Source organism: Leiobunum rupestre, chromosome 10, assembly GCF_980474605.1.
Source record: "Leiobunum rupestre chromosome 10, qqLeiRupe1.1.hap1, whole genome shotgun sequence".
In the NCBI taxonomy this organism is placed as follows: Eukaryota; Metazoa; Arthropoda; class Arachnida; order Opiliones; family Sclerosomatidae; genus Leiobunum; species Leiobunum rupestre.
Genome location: NC_143393.1, coordinates 50,057,938 through 50,078,066, shown reverse-complemented (window position 1 = coordinate 50,078,066; position 20,129 = coordinate 50,057,938). Strand labels below are relative to the sequence as shown.

The following is a 20,129-nucleotide window of genomic DNA, read 5'->3' as shown; positions in this document are numbered from 1 at the left end:
AACTTTTTTATCTCCTACCTTGAAGTCTTTAAATGAAATATCCACAATTAATCCAATTTAAGCGGCTAGCGGTAACTGTGTAGAGGAAAATGATGCTATGAGACTAATATAGTGGGGAACTCAGAACCGATTATCATTTGGGTGTGTAAAAGAGGGTGTTAAAGCCAATAGGTAAGGTCTGTAAAATAGAGCCCGTAGACTAAATAAGCTTACGCTCTAAAATTAACCTCCACATTTTAGAAAAAATTGTGAAATATCACAAAATTGTTTAATTTAATAAGGGAATTTTATGGGGAGTTTTCATGCCTGTGATTGGCGAAAAAGGCGATATAATAAAGTAACGTGGCCTTCTTGTTTTGATGGGAAAGGCCACCTTCCACTAGGCTTCCATTAGCTTTCCCATCAAAGAGCCTATGAATTCATCCGTAGGCTTTAACTGTACTATTTCGTTATCCCATTTTAACAAGTTGAGCAAGCATATCTGACTTTATAATATCGCCTAATGCCGCCGGTTGGATGGAAACTGACGAATATCGGATGTAAAACTAAAAGAAGCAATCTCCGAGACCGAGTTACGATGTCAGACGTTCTTGAAAATCAATTACATAAAATGTGCTAACTTATATCTTTCCACAGTTTCCGAAACGAAAGGGTTTATCGGGTAGAGTCTGGTCAAGCCGGGCCGAAACTTCATGCCCGACTCGACCCGGTCCAGATTTCTTTCAACGAAAAAAAGCCGGCCGAACCCGACCCGATTCAAAACTTTAATATTTTTAGGTCCGACCCGGCTCAAAAAACTGACCAAATCGGGTACACAACTCATCTCTACTGAAATAAGGTTCATTTACGTAATATAAATTTTTTCGTTAATAGTTAACTAGTTATAAATGACTCGCTTGAGCTATTGCTCGGTGACGTATACCAAACGAAGTAACGTTCGTTATACAATGCACGAAATACTTTAATCTGGAGTAATATTGGACACTATCACTTTAAACGCTTCTACAATTTATTGACACCAGTAAGATACAGCCAATAAATTAAATTAAATTGAATTATCCGCGTGCATTTGTTTCATATGGCGTCTCGCATGGCTATTCTGGCTGAAACATTTGCCACACATTCTGCACTGGAAAGGTTTTTCTCCCGTATGAACGCGCAAATGGTTCCTTAATGAAGGCTTATCCAAGAAACCTTTCGGGCAGTATGTGCACTGGTGACGAAAAAGATTATGCTCTTCAACCATGTGCTTATCCAAGTAGATACGAAGGGGAAATCTCCTGTGGCAAACGGAACACGTTCTGGGCGTCGTGCCTAAATGAAGTAACTTGTGATTCTTCAACATAGCGGGCCGTTTAAATCGTCTGAAACATTCGTCGCATTGATGAGGCCTGGCTTCCGCGTGGCATTCCATATGTTCCTTTAATTTCTCGGATTCCTTATACAGCTTTGGGCATACGTTACATTTGTGGTACGACTGGTACGTATTTGCATTGCTATGGATTCCATCGTGCACGGTTTTAATATGTCGATTCAAATGACCGGTTTGCGTAAAACACTTTCCGCATCTATGGCACTGATGAGATTTCGCGGTATGAGTTAGTTCGTGATATTTAAGTTTAAACGCTTGTGAAAAAGCCTTAAAGCAAATGGAACACTCGAACGGTTTATGTTCCACGTGTATCCACATGTGCTTTTTCAAATACATCAAAACGGAAAATTTCTTACGACATATTTTGCACTCGTACCCTTTACCTTCTGAATGCACCGATGACATATGTAGGTTTAGATTCTTAGCGATGGCAAAACATTTACCACACTTTTCGCACACGTGCAGATTGTCGCGAGTGTGGAGGAGCATATGGCTTTTAAGGTGAAAATTCGAGGTGAGGCGTTTCGTACACACTTGGCACTGGTGATTTTTCTCACCCTTGTGCCTTGGCATGTGTTCTTTGAGTAACGACCGAGTGTTGAACGATTTTTCACAAAGTGAACACTTGTAAGAATTGGTGTGTATTTTAGTATGTGTTTTCAGATCCGAAAGACTAGAGAATGAATCATTGCATAACTGACATTTAAAGGGATTTTCGTTTGAGTGAATCCTCAAGTGAACGTTAAGACTAAATTCGCTTACAAACTCCTTGAAACAAACCTTACACTTTTGAAGTCCGTTACCATTGTGAACATTTAAAATGTGAGATAATAAATCAGACTTTCTATAGAATATTTCATCGCATAATTTGCACACGCGGGGTTTAAAATAAGAGGATTCGAAAGCGCTATTATTTACACGCGACCTTGCAAATTTTATGTTTCTTCGATACCCAGAATCTCTGTCAAGAGGCCGTTTTCTTTGGAATGTTACTTTTTTTCGTGTAATATTTTTTGAGGCTAGTGGTTCGCTGAACTCCGGAGATGTTCTGTTTTGTTCAGGATTGTTACTGTCATTCGTTTGTTTCAATAGTTTGTTAGCTTCTTCTTCACAATTAACTGCCTGGCGATCGACGGTAATATTCGAACAGTTAACCGAAGTTAAGGCGGCTCTTAATATTGAAGGATATATAAAGTCAATAATGCCCTTGGGATGGGGAATATTTTCAGAATTGTTCGACCCTTCGATTTTCATAATGATTGGTACAGTTGGTTCTTCTGTAGTAGAAATGACTGCGTCATTTTCCATTATGAATGTGAATGTTGAATCAATCTGGTTTTTCTTAAATCCCAGGGCTCTCTCGATCCAAGGAGTACGGACAATATTGACTACTGGATCGAGATTGAGAATGTCAGTCGTGTTTTCGATACTTTGTAAGACTGATTTGTAATGCACCACCATTTTTTTCTTTGCAAAGTTTTCGTCATTGTCGTGGACACGTTCGAAATGGTCTGACCAGGTTCGAGCTGAACGGAAGCTAATTCCGCAATCCAAACATTGATGGTACTCGTTTTCCACGGCAAATGCCATGTCGTGAGAACGGCGTGTTTAAATTCAGGTCAATCTTAATAGATGTAGATTCTAATTGATAAGAAAAATAAAGTTATTTCTACATGAATACTGCCATATAGTTAATATGAGGTTAAATGTACTGAAAATTTACCTAAACAGGGGCGAAGTTTAGGCGATGGAGCGGGGGAGGGTTAGGCGGACAATAATTAGTAGTCTCAGTCTCTCATAGGGTAAAATTCCACCCCTAAATCAAATTTTAAAGGTTTTTTTTACAATATTAAACAAATAATGTTAATTCCGAAGTTAAAAAAGTAATATACAAAATAATCGAAAAAATATTCAATTCTTAGTAGAAACAAAAACTCACTGGCCCTATTATGTTTTGAGGGAATGGTGAATTTATGGAACTAAGCAGTTCTACGTCAACCAAATTAATTTTTACAAATCTCAACTGCCGAAATGCTAAAATGTCAATGAAATCAATTTGTTACATCTATAGCTTATAGAATTACGTAATTGGTATATTTTACAATATGAATTAATAACCGAAAAAATACCCAAGTAACAAAGATGCGAAACAATTACCTAAATACGTCAAGTTGAATCCAAGCCTTTTCATTCGTATCCTGGAATCCTCGAGCACAACTTCGCAAACGTAAAATATCAATTTTCGGAAGAGCAAACTTTTAGTTGACGTAGGATACGCGACGTGATAAAATAAATGTTATATCAATCTGTTGAACCACGGCCAACTTTGATCTCTCGCGCTACAGCGGCCATATTATTCGTTGACGTTTCTGTGTTAACCTATGAGCAAGAGATGTGTATGACGTGAGCGCCGCTAGCGGATTATTATTTTTAGAATAGCTTTTTTCATTGAAGCCAATATAAAAACCGAGCGTGGCGCTGAACTCCTACACGTACTTATAGTACAGTTTATAGGGGGAAAATCTTTGCTCGCGGAATTTCGACGAATGTATTGGCCGTTGTAGCGCGAACAGTGCGTGATCAAAGTTGGCCGTTGTTGAACATTATTGCATTATAGAATAACAATACGGCCGAGGTTTATTATCGTTTGATATATAAATTGCCACCCTAATTTAAAGAGTGGATGACGCCCACCATCAGGAGACCGGGGTGGGCAAACTAATATAAAAGCTGTTGAGGCCATGTAATTTCCTCTCGTTTGATATATAATTTACCATCCTATGTTAAAGAGTGGCCACCACCCACCCTCAGGATACCCGGGTGGGTAAACCAATACAAAAGCTGTTTAGGCCATGTGATTTCCTATCGTTTGATAGACGGAAAGTATCAAAGGTGAAATAGGTAAGCAAAACACGACGAACATAATTATTTTAAATTATTGAAATTGGTGGAAATATGAATTATAGAAATTCTTAAACTGGGATTCAAATGTGTTTATTTTAGGAAATTTATATCAAACATTTGGGTAGTTTAGGCATCAAAAGTCATGTAAATTCGCAAATTCATAAAAAAAAATACCCATGAATGTAATTTTGCGGAAAATAGGAAATCAGTTGTAAACGCGTCAGTGCGATGATTTCATCGCAATTTTTAGGGCGTATTACAATTTTCGTGTCGTACGATATCGTACCATTCGGTGACTCTCCCTTTAAGGGGGTTGGTCGGAGGGGGCGGAAATTAATGGCACTGCGTGCGCGTCAAAGAGTTCTATCGAATGAGACCAACTTGTTGTTTTCGGTCACTCTCCCTTTAGGCGGGCTAGTCGGAGGGGTTGGAAATTAACGACACTGCGTGCGCGTCAAAGAGTTACTATACAAACTATAAAAGTGTTCAAGGCTAAAGGTTCAAGCGAGGGATCCGTAGGTGACGGCGTTGCTCATTTGGTTAAGGCGTCGGTTTACAAATAATAATTAAGTTAAATTATATTTAATTGAAATGTGGGTTAATATGTGTATAAGCGGGAAACTAGACGAAGGAACACGGCCAAATCCTGATTTTGTATAAGAAAATAAATTAATAGATTGTGCCACAAGTGTATAGATCAAATATTTGTGCGTATACAACTTTATAAAGGGTGATCCAGCACCCCTTATAAGATATAATACTTACAAACATCATCGTACATTCAAGTTGAAATTAATTAATTAATTTACATACACAAAAAATAGATATGTCAATTAATAGGTTTCGAGCTTAGAAAAATACCGTCACATATTTAGTACCTCTCAACTAAATAAGTGAGGAACGATTACTTTAGGTTATAAATGTTTCTAGGTTTAAACTTCAGCTCTTATGTACAAAAGCTAATTTTGAATGAGCAGATAGCTTTCAAGCATTAAATTTAAACACCGGTCGGTATTAGGCGATTTGCAAACTACGCGGAAATTGCCTTCCTTGAACCGGAACACACGCTTAACAATTGTAAAATATGGAAAATATTTGGTGTATAATGAATTTCTTATTGTATTTAGTATTATTGTATTGGGAATGTTCTGTATTTAATTTTTGTAATGTTTTGTTTTTACTAATCCTGTATTAATTGGTTGTGTATTCTGTTAGGTTATTATTTAATATTTTGTATTGATTTGATTAGTAATTCTCTTAGAGTATTTTAATTAAAAAATGTATTTGTAGACAAGCACCTGTGTTCAATGAACCCCTTCTTACCCTTTCAGCTCGCGCCCTTCCACTTTACCAAATGCACGTGTGAAGTCGAGCTCAATATCCTGAACACAGGTTGCAATATTTCAAGCAATTGCTTGGAAATTTCCGTGACGTAGATGGAATTAGTGGTTCATATTAGGATTTGGTAGTCCGTCCAACCCTAAAGGAGTTGATACATTATTTTTCTTCAGTTCGAAATGTTATTCCGACCGAAATGGTCCCTTTTAGTGATTCTTCCAGTCTAACTACTGCCCTTTTTGTGGGAAATAACGTAGTAGTTCATCCCAAATAAATCCCGTGTTATTGTTTAAATTGATCGTCGTCATGTTATTTTTAATTAAGAACTTAGTAGTCACGTACTGCCCAGTTTAATTTTAATTTAATTCTTCGTTCCGCAAACCCACGCTTATTCTTCAGTCGGTAACCGGTCGGGTTCGGAAGCTCACCCACAGCAACTACGATAAGATTCGCATGCGCTTTCTACTACCATCAACTGACTTCATAAGTTACTTGCTTGGCTCCTGACGAGTTATATCAGTTCAGATCACGAGAATGATATGGCCATAAGGGTTCAAATACCACATTTCTAATAACTGTAGTATAACGTTGTGTTTCTCCGTCATGTTGAAACCACATTTAAATAATTTAAGTAATATCATTAATAGTTAATATATTCTCAATTATCGTGACAAGAAGATACATTTTATACTTATTGATGCTACGCGCGATTCGCACTAGCGATTAATTTCACAATTTCACACACGCGCACACAGTCTTATTTGTCTTATAAAGTTTCGGCGGTCAACGCGATGTGCTCATAAACAGATGGATTTCCAGTAGTGTATGAGGATATGAGCAGTGTAGGTTAAATATATTGAAAAAAAAATATTATAATGCATAAGAAGTTAACAATCTCTTACTAGAGACGTTTCCACCTAGGCCATGCCTTGAATCATGTGCCTTTGCACATTAACGGCAGACAGCGGGGAGTCTATCAAAGTCCCCTGGTTATTGCTGATGACAACGGACATCAGACTCTCTTATATTGCTTTAATTGGCCACAAAAGTGACATGGGGGAAACTAGGCTGCGAAATCCGCTCAAACTGCACCGAGACAATGAAGTTGGTACCTTTGGCGTTGTACGGCCGCGACAGAGCCGGACTTTCATTGAACTAGATCATGCCACATCCCCCCCCCCCTTGATGTCACGAAATAGTTTAAGCAGCCTTGGAGGATTGGGTAGCCTGCTGGAGTTGCTACAGCATCCACTCTCTATCCCACAGCTGTGCGCGAAGTGGAAGCTGGTCGCCCCATTGCTGCGCCTTTTGTAGGGATGAGTGGCTACTGTGTCTTGCGTCGAGGGTGCGACCGTCAGTAGCAAGGTTCTGCTACCTAGACTGTTTTGTCACCTGTCCGGGCTTGTGAACGCTGGCGTACGGCAGATATGATGAGACCACCGGTGTAGTAGGCCGCGTTGATAGCGCTTGTAGCACCGGTATATAAGTTTACTGACACACTGTAGTTGAAGCAGATTCTGCGTCATTTTGTTTTTCCTATTAATATGAAGTTTTAATTAACAGTTTTCTATCCGACAAACTCACGGGTATTTTCATCACAAATCAGAATACACCTGTTCGGTATTCATGGTGGCGCTATCTATGGCGGTTTCTTGAAAATAATGGTATTCAAATTGCGCAGAAGCTGGTCAAAGCCAATGAAATACAAAGCATTTATCTTTTGCGATCGCGGGGTTCCCATCGAAATTTGGAAAATAATAGTGGGAAAGTTACTTTTCAAATAGGAACGAAATATGGACCAATGTTTAAACAAAATTAATTCTTCTCTTGAACTATATTATCCAAACCGCAGATTTAATTGTCGAATCCGAAAATTGTATTTCGTTTTTAACTAGATCCCAAGACTGACTTGAGTACTAAGTCGCAACAATTGTTTATCGATACGTCTCAGCTTTGACCCTTTGAGTCTTTGGAGCTCTGCACATTCAATAATGCTGAAGTTGTGTATTGTTTACAATTCATAGTTGAGTTAATATGTTGATTATGCTCCCTAGTTTTACCATAGGTGTAATTTCAACGTTTGTTGGTTTGTTAAGCTGCATAGTAAAGAGAAGAAAGATTTTTATTTGCATTTAAACACTTTAGACTTAATTCGGGACATTACAATACAGGAGATAGTAATTGCCGAAAAGTATTGCACATAAAAAATTTGCAAATTACTGGGATAAAATATTCCGAAAGAATCGACAGGTTAAAGTACTCGTTTTTTAGAGCGGACTCATACCTGTCTAATGAAAAGGTACAAATTTTAAGATAAATTATATCACTATGGTGTATGCTTTATCGCTAATCTTTTTTTTTAAAGGTAAAGCGATAGTAACCGATATTAAAGAAAATTTAAAAGCAAATATCAGAGAAAGAAGTTTAAAGAGTAAGTGGCAAACAGATTTTCGGAATAGAAACTTACTACTTTATATTTTTCTCGTTCGTTTGATGATGGGTTTTCCAAAAATATAACTCACTTGATGAAATACCGTCGTTAAATTTGTTTAATATTAAAAATTAAATTTACGTGCAGCGCCCCACTGCGACTTTTATCTTGAACGGTAATTTTATAGCGTCTAGTTTGTGACGTCATGGAATCTGGTAGATTATATAGTCCTCACTATCCTACCAAGATGATTCTTGTAGTAGTAAAGATAATATGACGATGCTAATTTAGCAGGCACTCTAAAGGTTAAGCGCTTGTTTTTAAAACCATGTAAGCACCCACGTAACAAATTCAGTAGGAGACTGTCATTATTCTATAGAAGATTTTTCGGATTTGACCACGGAATCAGTAGCATCTACATTTTGTATGTTGGGGATAGCGGCCAATGTGATATAACGTGTAGCCAATGACGTCAATCACCTCGCTAAAAGTCTAATTGTTTTGGCGTTCTACAAATTACATTTAATTAACAACAAAACGAAAAGCAACGAAACTTTATATTTCGCTACTTTAAACGTAAGCGCTTCGTTTGATAACAAAATTAAGGCTGTAACGAATAATTTGCAACTTACTCTTTAATTTGGATTCATCTCTTACAAGTAGCTAATATTTCAAAAAACTGCACTTCATATTAATAATAGTCTTTAATAGATTCAATATCCTTATCGGTTTAATATCGGTAAATCATAGCCGTTGGAAATTTCGTACCAGTAAAAATGGGCTTACCGTTAACGGTAAATTGGTTGACAGTAAAAGGTAAATCGGTTAACCCGAACATGGTCTAAATTATATACCGCACTAGATATTTCGGCGATAAGGGAATAAATTATGTAACCTTTTTTTGTATCAGATTTCTACTGAATTACTGTTTGCGATTACTTTCGGTATGATGCATCAGTTTCATATGTCGGTTCACGTGGGTTTTCTGACTAAACTGTTTTTGACATATGGTGCATTGGTGGGGTTTTTCACCCGTATGAGTCCGTAAATGGTCAATGAGCTGACCTCTTTGCCTGAAAGACTTGGAGCAGAAATCGCACGGATGACATTTCACATTGTGCACATCCGCCATGTGCAATTCCAAGTTAATACGACGCCCAAACCCCATTTCGCACATTGAACAAGGATGTGGCCTTCGACCCAAATGAAGAGGGGTGTGTTGGTTGTACATGGCTTCGTTCTTGTACCTTTTAAAACATATGTCACATTGAAAAGGGTATTCAACAGAATGGGAATCCATGTGTTCTTTCAAGCTGTCGTTGCCTTTGAAAAGTCTATGGCACACGTTGCACATGGGGTTTTTCTTGGTACTGTTGTTAAACGATCTTCGGGGATGCGGTGGTTCTTTAGTATGTACGTTCCTAACGTGTCTATTCAAATGTGAAGACTGCGAGTATAGATTTCCACAAAAACTACACTGGTGCGATTTTGCCGCGTGAGTTTCCATGTGATTCTTCAAATAGGCATTCTTAACGAAGGCTTTATCGCAAATTGTGCATTTAAACGGTTTGTCTTCCTGGTGAAACAACATGTGACATTTCAAATTTCGAGCGTTAGCGTACTTTTTGTGGCAGATTTTACATTGCTGAGGTTGTACGTCCACGTGGTACGTCTTGATATGTATTGTTAATTTATTTTTTACCGGAAAACATTTCCCGCACATTTCGCACATAAATGAATTGGGGGCTGTGTGGCACAGAACGTGACTTTTCAAGCAGTTGCGATTACTAAATTTTTTCGTGCATATACGACATTCGTAATGTTTTTCCCCTCTGTGACTAAGCATGTGTTCTTTCAGAAATGTGCGCGTCGTGTAGGATTTAGCGCAGAGGGAACATTTGAAAGTCTTCTCCGGTTTATGGCATTTATTAATGTGACTTTTAAGACCACGGAAATTGGGGAAGGCTTCGTCGCATAACTGACATTGAAACGGGTCTTGATCGGAATGATTGCGCATGTGCATGTACAAATTAACGGGTTGCAAAAACACTTTCGAACAAACTTTGCATTTAAGAACCCCTTCGTGATCCTTGTGGAAATCCTCAAGATGCGACACTAATTCTTTAGAATTATCAAACTCGTCTTCGCACAAGTTGCATTTGTAAGTTTTGTCGCGTTGTACTTTATAGATGTTCGAAACGTTGCGAGTGTAACTGACTTTGGATTTCTTATGGTTTCTACCAACGACCTCTTTGTCGCCATTTTTTCGAAGTGGACGTTTGGCACTGTTATTGCCGTCTGCACTTAAAACGTCAGCAACGAGGTCGTCCACGCTTTCAACGCCATCTCCTGTATTTTCAGCGGCAGACTTCGAAGTTACGTACACTACGAAAGGAACTTTCGCCACCTCGGGTGAGGCGGCCTTTTCAACGATTTGAGGAAGAACTATTTCTTTACTAGAACAACTGTCTCCATTTTCGATAACCGATTCGTCTGCTCTGTAATGCACTATCACATTTCTATTTTTATAGCGTTCATTTTGGTGAATACGGTCGAAATGCAATTTCCAAAAATGAAGGGAGAAAAAGGTGATTCCGCAATCGTAGCATTGATGGAAAATGTGTTTTTCACCGAAAGTCATTATCGATTTCAAATCGCCAACTGAAGTTGTTAACTAAATTTAAAAAAAGAAAGTTTTAATGAAAGAGCATTAGCACCGGTTTCAAGTTAAGAACGATCATTAGATAGAGAGTAGTAAGAACTTCTTCTCCGAAGGAGATTGTTAGTAATGAAATTCCGGTATGATATGTAGGATTAAATCAAAGCGTCTTCAAATATATGGCTATTCAATTGTATGATTTTTTTTTATTTATTTCAATTCAATTTTATTTAAATTATACTAAACCCCACTTTTAAATCAAAAATTAGTTTTGTTCTGTCTGAACTAAATTTGACCGTCGCTGCCTCTGCCTAACCATAAAAGTTTCATAAAATATAAGTCTCCGTTAGGCCTAGATCTTCCTAAATAAGGCTTAATGAAAATTTAATGTGTTTATATAAAAGTTATATTCAAAATCATAGAAAACCTGAAAAAGAATAAGCACTTACCGTTTCGAAAATCAAATAAAGAAAGAAATGGCGAAATTATATAATGAAATAGTGAAATATCCTGAAAGACTCCCTTGGCGTGCTGTATTAATCTGGAACAAAGTAGAAATGTATAAAATTAATATGTACCTATAGTGGAACTAACGAAGAATGGTAATAAAATAGATTCTACTACTTCGTCTGATGTGATGGCTGTATATTTAACGCAGAGGTTAAGTCATAGATTTATTTATTTAAATAAATTAAATATTATATTTCAAATACATTTTATTGGTCACAAAATATTACTATAGGGGTATAGCAACGTTTCGGGTACGGGCAAAGGTGCTATATAAAATTTTAGTCTGAATGGGTGATGAACTGAATGCTTAGACGAGGCCTTACTGTTTTTCTTTTTAATAACATTTGTTTTTTTTCTAAATAGCCACAAGTATGTAATATACGTCTAAGAGCAAAACATCGCAAAATGGGGATTTGATATTTAATATCTACCCCATTTTCATACTCCCTTTAAATATCTCTAAAATACAACTAGAATTCTAGAATTATGTGACATGCATATCACGATATACTTCAAAACAACTGCTTTATTATACAATATATGTTTAATTACCGGGTTATCTTTAAAAGAACACAAAAACGATTACGCAGTACGTAGTTATATTAATTATATTTCCGGCTCAATCATTGTGCATTAGCCTCAAGTGTCTATTCATGTGAGTTTTTTGACGAAATTGTTTTTTGCACACGCGGCATTCAAAAGGTTTGTCTCCGGTATGCACTCGCACGTGTTGAGACAATTCACCCGATTGCCTGAATGTTTTGGAACAGAAATTGCACTGATGGCATTTCACATTGTGTGTATCCGCCATGTGTAGTTCCAAGTTACAACGGCGAGTGAAACTTTCGGAACACATGGAACACGTATACGGATAATTACCCGAATGAAGAGACTTGTGCAGATTATACATATGTTCCGTTTTAAATCTTTTAAAACATTCTTCGCATTGAATGGGCGTTTCGTTGGAATGCAATTCCATGTGCTGCTTTAGGTTCTCGTTGTCCATGAACTTCTTGTAACAGACGTTACACTGAGGTTTCTTTTTGTTTGTTTGATCATTGCTATTATTACCTGTTGGGTAAATTATAAAATTATTAAATGTAAAGTAAGCCAGGTAGAATAAGAAGTAAACCATATATTTCTTAAATATATTAAATTGAGTATTTCACTTGTTTACCACATACACCTTCGGAAGAAACCATATTTAGATTATCTTAAATTATGGCAGGGGGGTCATTCCACGTCAATTCGACAACTCATGCAACCATGAGTCGGCCGATCCAAATGAAATTTTTACCACATAAAATAAGGACAAATTGATGGGCAAATACTAAGTTTCAGTGAAAAATATTAAGCGGTTGCAAAACTAGAGCAATATGAACAGACGTCACTTTTTCGAAGTGACGTAAAGCTCATTTTGGTACCCCCAGAGGAATCGTTGAATAAAATATAATATACAAATACGTTTTAAGCAAAGTATTCGGTTTTAGTGTAATACATACTGTCGATTTCAAAAAACACAACATAAAGTTTGTATCTTTAACCGTTTATTTAATAATAATAGTTTTCTTAGAATTTTTCTAAAATGGGGGGTTACCTTCGACCGCGTATAAAGGCCCAAGTCCCAACTTCGATTTTCAAATACAAGTTATTTTTAAATAGCCCCTTACGTAAGCTTGAATTTGATATACTAAACTCCTAGAGTATTTGGTTTTTAAGGTTTGAAAAAACAATATTCGAATTTTGTTTATTTTCGCAAATTTATCAATAAAATTGTAAACAAACTTTTTTTATTTTAGAAAGTACTAATACAAAAATTCTATAAAAATTATTTTTGAAAACGTAAATTAAAATCGGTTTGTACATTGTCTAAGCATATTAGACATTCTTAATTTGGAACGCGATTTGTGATAAACTTCTTTAAAAGGTGCTGGAAGTATGACTAGGATATTCTCTAAAGGAACAAAGCAAATATGACAGTGTAGCAGCCTTCTTGTCTGATCTCACTTGTTAAGTATTAAGAAATAAAGTTACTCCTTAAATCGTGGCGACTTTTTCAAGAACAATTCTAATTTGATGTTCATAGCTAAAGTGAAATTCATATTTGCTTTGTTCCTTTAGAGAATATTCTAGTCATACTTCCAGCACCTTTTAAAGAAGTTTCTCACAAATCACGTTCCAAATTAAGAATGTCTAATATGCTTAGACAATGTACAAACAGATTTCAATTAACGTTTTCAAAAATTAATTTTTATAGAATTTTTGTATTAGTACTTTCTAAAATAAAAAAATATTGTTTACAATTTTATTGATAAATTTGTGAAAATAAACAAAATTCGAATATTGTTTTTTCAAACCTTAAAAACCAAATACTCTAGGAGTATAGTGTATCAAATTCAAGCTTACGTAAGGGGCTATTTAAAAATAACTTGTATTTGAAAATCGAAAATGGGACTTGGGCCTTTATACGCGGTCGAAGGTAACCCCCCATTTTAGAAAAATTCTAAGAAAACTATTATTATTAAATAAACGGTTAAAGATACAAACTTTCTGTTGTGTTTTTTGAAATCGAAAGTAGTATGTAGTACACTATAACCGAATATTTTGCTTAAAACGTATTTGTATATTATATTTTATTCAACGATTCCTCTGGGGGTACCAAAATGAGCTTTATGTGACCACTTCGAAAAAGTGACTTCTGTTCATATTGCTCTAGTTTTGCAACCGCTTAATATTTTTCGCTGAAACTTACTATTTGTCCATCAATTTGTCCTTATTTTATGTGGTAAAAATTTCATTTGGATCGGCCGACCCATGGTTGCATGAGTAGTCGATTTGACGTGGAATGACCCAGGGTGCAGTAGTGTAGTCGGGCCAGGTGCTTTTTTCAAAGACCATTTACACCTCTGGAATGAAGATAGGCGCTGTTGTTAGGCTAGTGTCGCGACTAGCCCAACGCCACCATGAAAATTCGTGCTAAAAAACGGGTTCGCTTCACGCTCTTGCATGTATTTCTGCTTTTATTATTTATTGTTTATTGAATTTTGCCACTAGACGTGGAAACAACTATGGAAGTACGATTTTCCACACGGTTTTTAACAGGAAAACAATAAGTGGAAAAACCGCGGAAAAATCTAGTTTTTTCCATCCTTGGCAAAATTGTGCCAACCCTGCGCTGAAATGTTATGGCCTAGGCTGATACCTTTCTGGATGATGATATACTTCTGGTAGAATCAACTACACGTTACTTCATAATAAAATTATAAATCATGACCTGACGAATATTTTACATAGCGGTGAAGTCATAGTCGTACCATTAAGAATTAAGTGCAGAATTCCCTATGAATAAATTGTATTGGTGACCTAAAGTGTGTGAATAATGAAATTAATGGTGCTAAGATTTTGCTCCAAAATATCTATGCTAATAAATATGTATGCTAATGCTACACTTTTCTGGTTTGTGGCTCACCCTACCTAAAAAGGAAGAAACATCACAGACACCCCGTTCTTCCTTACACATAGTTTCCAAGTTGAATCATACCAGAAATATACAAAAAAGGGGGACACTTTCAGAATAGTCCGAGTCTAGTTTCCACTAATTATCAAATATTTATTTGAATCTATTTATAAACGTAATTAAATCAATTGATATTAGCAATAAGTAATAACCGTAACCTTACCTTTATTGTAATTCCTGATCACTTGCGGTTTTTCTTTGGTGTGAGCTGATCGAACGTGTCTATTTAAATGCGAAATCTGAGAGTACAGGTTACCGCAGAAACTACATTGGTGCGATTTAGCCGAATGCGTTTTGACGTGACATTTTAAGAAATACTTTGTTAAGAATGCCTTATCGCAAACGGTGCATTTAAACGGCTTGTCTTTCTTGTGGAACAACATGTGGTTCTTCAAGTAACGCGCGTTGGCGTACGTTCGATGGCAAATTTCGCATTCAAGCGGTTGTTCTTCGGCGTGTAGCAACTTCATGTGCCGAGTCAATCCGTCCGCCAATGGAAAACACTTGCCGCAAGTTTCGCACATGTAGGAAGTTTCGCCAGTGTGGTACAACATGTGGCGTTTGAGGCCGAACCGATTTGTGAACTTTTTCAGACATACTGGACACTGTTGGTTTTTTTCGCCTTTGTGATTGGACATGTGGTCTTTGAGTAGCTGACGGCTGTCGAAGGACTTGGTGCAAAGAGAACATTTGAATGACTTTTGTGGCTTGTGTGTTTTACTGTGGATTTTAAAGTTTCGAAAATCGGCGAAAGTTTCGTCGCATAATTGGCAATCGAAAGGGTTTTGATCCGAATGACTTCGCATGTGCAAATTTAAATTAACTGCTCGCAAAAACAATTTGTTACAAACCACGCATTTGTTTAATTTATCATCGTTAGCGTGATCTTCCGAAATATGGGACATTAATTCTTTGTAACTTTCAAACAATTTTTCGCACAACTTGCATTTATACGTTTTTACATTCTTTAGTTTAAACCTTTTCTCAACTTTACTCATAGCTTTAATGTTTGTTTTACTCTTTAAATTTGTTGTAGATTTTCTGGGCGCTCTATTACCAATTTCTTTAGATTTGACAGACATCTTTCGTGTTTCTTGTTTATTTGCTATTATTGCAGTGTTCAAGTCTTTCTTGCTCGTACCGTTATAGTCTTCACTTTTCACGAATTTGGAATTTACTTTTCCGGTTCTTTTTATAAGATCGTCCTTACTCCATAAATTAGACAGATAATCGGGTCCAGATTTCGAAAAGCTAGGCTCATTATCAAACTGAAAAGATTCAATCTCATTCCTCAAACTTCGCGTTTCTTGTATGACTAATGTTAGCTCGGGAACCTCAGGAGCGGATTCTTTCGCGGGCTCCAAAAGAAGATTATTTTCGTTGGATAACACAACTGAAACGTTTTTTCGAGTAATAACATATCGTTGGAAACTGTTGTCATGATCTACAACTGTATCAGCTGCAATATAATGTACGATAACATTCTTATTCTTAAAACGGTCATTTTTGTGAATGAGTTCGAAATGCGATGTCCAATTTTGAAGTGATAGAAAAGTGATACCGCAATTGTGGCACTGATGATATCGATGATAAGCATTCCCCTGCTTCAAAGACATGATATAGATATCAAATGCACCTTTAAAATAACATTAAGAAAACCATAAAAGTGTAAACTTAATCACAAACTTTATTGTACATTATAACGTATTTCGGTGCTCAGAACTTAGTGACTACTACGGGGTTCGTACAAAATTTCCGGAATTAAATTCTCTGACATTTCCATGTTTTCGCTGATCAAATTGTCAAATTTTCCCTGACCATTTTAGTAGAATAAATGAATGGTTTGAGGTAAAAATCTTGAAAAATATTTTCTTTCAAAGATTTATTTGCCTGATTTTTTGGGGTCATTTTAAAATTCCCTTACTTTTGGGGACCATATTCAAATTCCCTGACTTTTCCGGGTTTTCAAGTTCGTGCACGAGCCCTGTACTAGCATTATCTACTTCTAAATTAGCCTTTTCATTTTACATAGAGCCCCGTAGCGGCCAAAACGAGAAAGTTCATAAGCGGCTGGATTTTGTCGGCTATTCAGACGATTTTAGCTTAACTAAGAACCGATTTACGCAAAGAAGAAACTGGGACTAGCTTATAGCTTCCATGTTCAGGTCCATCTTGATTTTAAGTCTAGAGCGCTATCTCTTGAACGCAACACGAGACATTTTTCATAAGTATCATTTTAATTATTATAAACATATTATTTTTTAAATACGTTATATTTTATAATATTTGCATATCGCATACACTTTAAATTTATATTTTAATAATTTCATTTATAATTTTATTCATAATTAATATTATAAAAAGAACTCAGTTTATAAAAAAATATCGTTACAGCATTTTATAGTATATTTTTAAATTTTTCAATTTGTGAAAGTTGCCTTTATTAATAGTTTTGATTCCCATCACTAGATGACGGCATCTGACTCTTATAAAAATAAATAAAAAATTGGTAGAACTACATGGAAATGAATTTAATGAAAACTGTGCCTGTTCCGAAATTCTTACAAGCGTAAATTGGTTCTTGGTTTAGCAGACGAAAGGTAAGCTTCAAAAGATGACCATACCTAAAATTTCATTTATCTTTTTGGTCATTTCCTTATTATTAAAATTTACTCACACTAAAGGCTGCGTGAACCAAAAAAAGGCAAAAACTTAGTTGTCATTGAAATAATGATAATATGATATACTAATAAAACTAGTATGATGAAGCAACGGTTCAGAAAATATGGAGGTATTCGGTTGGCACCCCCCTCAAATATAACAAACATTTGACTAAAATTTTGCAAAATATTTTGTAATTGGAATTGTTCAATGACCTTGAAAACGATGCTCGAGGTCATAATCCAAAGGGCCCTTAATTATTCAGAGCGAACTCAAAGTTTTAACAACGTACCCCCATAAATAACATAATAACAATAAGTATGACACTTGCTATTGCTTTAATGCTAATTTTCTAACCGAACCTTTTTTCGGCACTGATACCAAAGATAATCTAGTGTACGTACCCTAGATTGGAAATGTGGCGAGATTCCTACGGGCTCCAGTCTAACCACGCGATTCCCTAGTTGCGGGGGGGGGGGGCAATGCAATAGCGTGGGGGTTAAAAGTCTGAAAAATTCAGTTCGGTTCAGTTTTAAATCTCGTATTCGCGGTCGGTGCTGGCTGCTGGAAGTCTAAACAAAAAAAATCGGGACTGGAAGACGAGGCCCGAGCCCCGAGGGTTTAACCAAGTTTGATTTGAAGCGTAAACTTTCTTTATTTTACTGATTGGATTTCAAAGGTATTTGTTTTAAGTTACATTAACGAGATATAATATTAAACTAAGGTTTATTTTATTTTACAAAGGTGTAAACTAAATTTGGGAAAATCTTGCCAATTCAAGAGTTGTAAGAACTATCACAAGTCATCTTTAATCATAAGTTGGGTTAAATTGAAATTGTAGCGAAGTTGATTAATACGTTGGTGCCTTCAGTTGTAAATATGGAATGCTTCATTTGTCACCATTTTTATTGGATTTGCCTTAATTTTTTCTAAGCAAAGCTGTTTAAAAAGAATAAAAATATAGAAAAACATTTGAAATTAAGCATTTAAATCTAATTTTTACAAAAGGTAAATCACTCGGTAAATCAGGAGATTCAATCTCTTCATTGGGCAAAAATATTAATTTTGAAGCGTTTTTTAAAGTTTACCCCTGAAATTATATTTAAAACGACGAATTTATGACTACATCGATAATAATTAAAATTGTAATACTAACCATTCGCCTTTTTAGATTTCGGTTGTTTCTTTGGACAATAAGCGTGATCCATTTTAAGCCCGAGGCCCGAACGTGCTGAAACTTTTCAGACTAAACTTCCACCCCCACCTCTCCCACTAGGGAATCGCATGAGACAACGCATTTCGCGTACGTTTCTACCCCCTGGCTGATACTCTCTTCAAGCTGTGACTTGGACTCGCGACTTACCATTTTGGATGACTACTTTTTGATAAAAATTTAAGCCTAATATCGGAGAACACGTTCTGGAGTCGCGAGGGGCTTTTACTTTGTTTTGAAGCCCGCGTGCGAATCATGCGTGATAAAAAAACTTGAGCTCGTGGCGCCAAGAAAAATCTTTTTAATTTTTATCATTTTAGCCTAATATTCCGTCTATCTATTGGAAACCGGATATTTCGGCATAGCGGAAGTCTCGCATATTTTAGACACTAGAGGGCTCTGTGCTGAGGAAACATCTTGATTACGCAATTACTATGAAAATATGTTTGGTTGTAAATCTCGTTAATTTTCATACTTATTGTCTTTATGTTACTTATGGTACCACCAATGGTTTCAGTGTGAGTAAATAACATTATATAACCGAAGTTTTGGGAATATTCATCATTTGCAGCCTACTTTCATGTAAAAATCTAGGTAAAATTCGGTTAGGTAGTGGCGACTTCAGTCGATTTCTGAAGTCGCCACTATCTCACCGAATAAAAAAAAAATCTAAAAACATATAATTATTCTATCAAAAACTAAACGACAAGGAAACTGATGATCCAAAAATTACATAAATCGTTTAAACCCCACTTTACTTCTAAATCGTATTATATCCTAGATGGAGCTTTATTATAGACTTATTAGGTGGTTTCTTTTCGCCTGTTCTCGGACTAAAAGTGTACTATTTTTACTCCAAAACGTTTTATTCTCCTGTTCCATGGATGAGAATTACTCTTTTTTCTCCAGAAAAGGAGGTGTAAAAGAGTAAATCGGATTTATCTGCTAAAAAGGCCACAGACAGCCATTACTCCGACTCAAACTATTCGCCACCACAGAATCGGAGTAAAATGACGTCATAGCCTCTTCTTACCCTACTCCGAAACCCCGGAACAAGCGAAATGAAACCAAATATTATAGCATAAGTCGGAGTTCTGCAAGTTATTAAATTGATTCTGCTTTAGTATAGTTCAACCAACTCTCTCTCCTTCATCGGGTGTACTGCCTTACTATACTTTTAAATAAGGGCAGATGTTTAGATAAAAGAGGAAGCCAGATAAACAAAGAATAATTTAAAAACTTAAAATTATATAATAAGAGCGACAATTGTGGCTCTTTAACTAAGTTTAAAATATGTTTCGATACTAAAAGCATTGGCTCTATCGAATTAAGTTAAATTGGTTGAAAGATTGATTGGTTGCTCTATTTTAGTATACTATACCAGAAAGTTCCTCCAGTTATTGGCTACTAGATGGAATAAATAATTAAAACAATTTCTCAAAAACACAATGGGAACCTTAAAAATTACCGGAGATATGTGCACTGAGTGAAAAGTAAAGAAGGGCACATCACTGGAAACAGTCT

At 36.1% G+C, this 20,129-nt stretch overlaps 2 protein-coding genes across 2 annotated transcripts; both read right to left on the bottom strand.

Annotated features, from left to right (window-relative positions):
- Nucleotides 1-1,008: 1,008 nt before the first annotated feature.
- Nucleotides 1,009-11,175, bottom strand: LOC149926147 (uncharacterized). The gene is made up of 4 exons (XM_090161872.1): nucleotides 11,154-11,175; nucleotides 8,972-10,719; nucleotides 7,524-7,608; nucleotides 1,009-2,977 (listed from the first exon to the last, which is right to left on the bottom strand). Exons 2-4 carry the CDS (start codon nucleotides 10,684-10,686, stop codon nucleotides 1,046-1,048), a joined length of 3,732 nt encoding a protein of 1,243 aa, XP_090017998.1. The 5' UTR covers nucleotides 10,687-10,719; nucleotides 11,154-11,175; the 3' UTR covers nucleotides 1,009-1,045.
- Nucleotides 11,176-11,677: 502 nt separating this feature from the next.
- On the bottom strand, nucleotides 11,678-20,084 carry LOC149926146 (uncharacterized). The gene is made up of 3 exons (XM_090159988.1): nucleotides 20,074-20,084; nucleotides 14,895-16,367; nucleotides 11,678-12,285 (listed from the first exon to the last, which is right to left on the bottom strand). The coding sequence occupies exons 2-3, from the start codon at nucleotides 16,345-16,347 to the stop codon at nucleotides 11,834-11,836; spliced, it is 1,905 nt and encodes a 634-aa protein (XP_090016114.1). The 5' UTR covers nucleotides 16,348-16,367; nucleotides 20,074-20,084; the 3' UTR covers nucleotides 11,678-11,833.
- Between the last annotated feature and the right edge of the window lie 45 nt (nucleotides 20,085-20,129).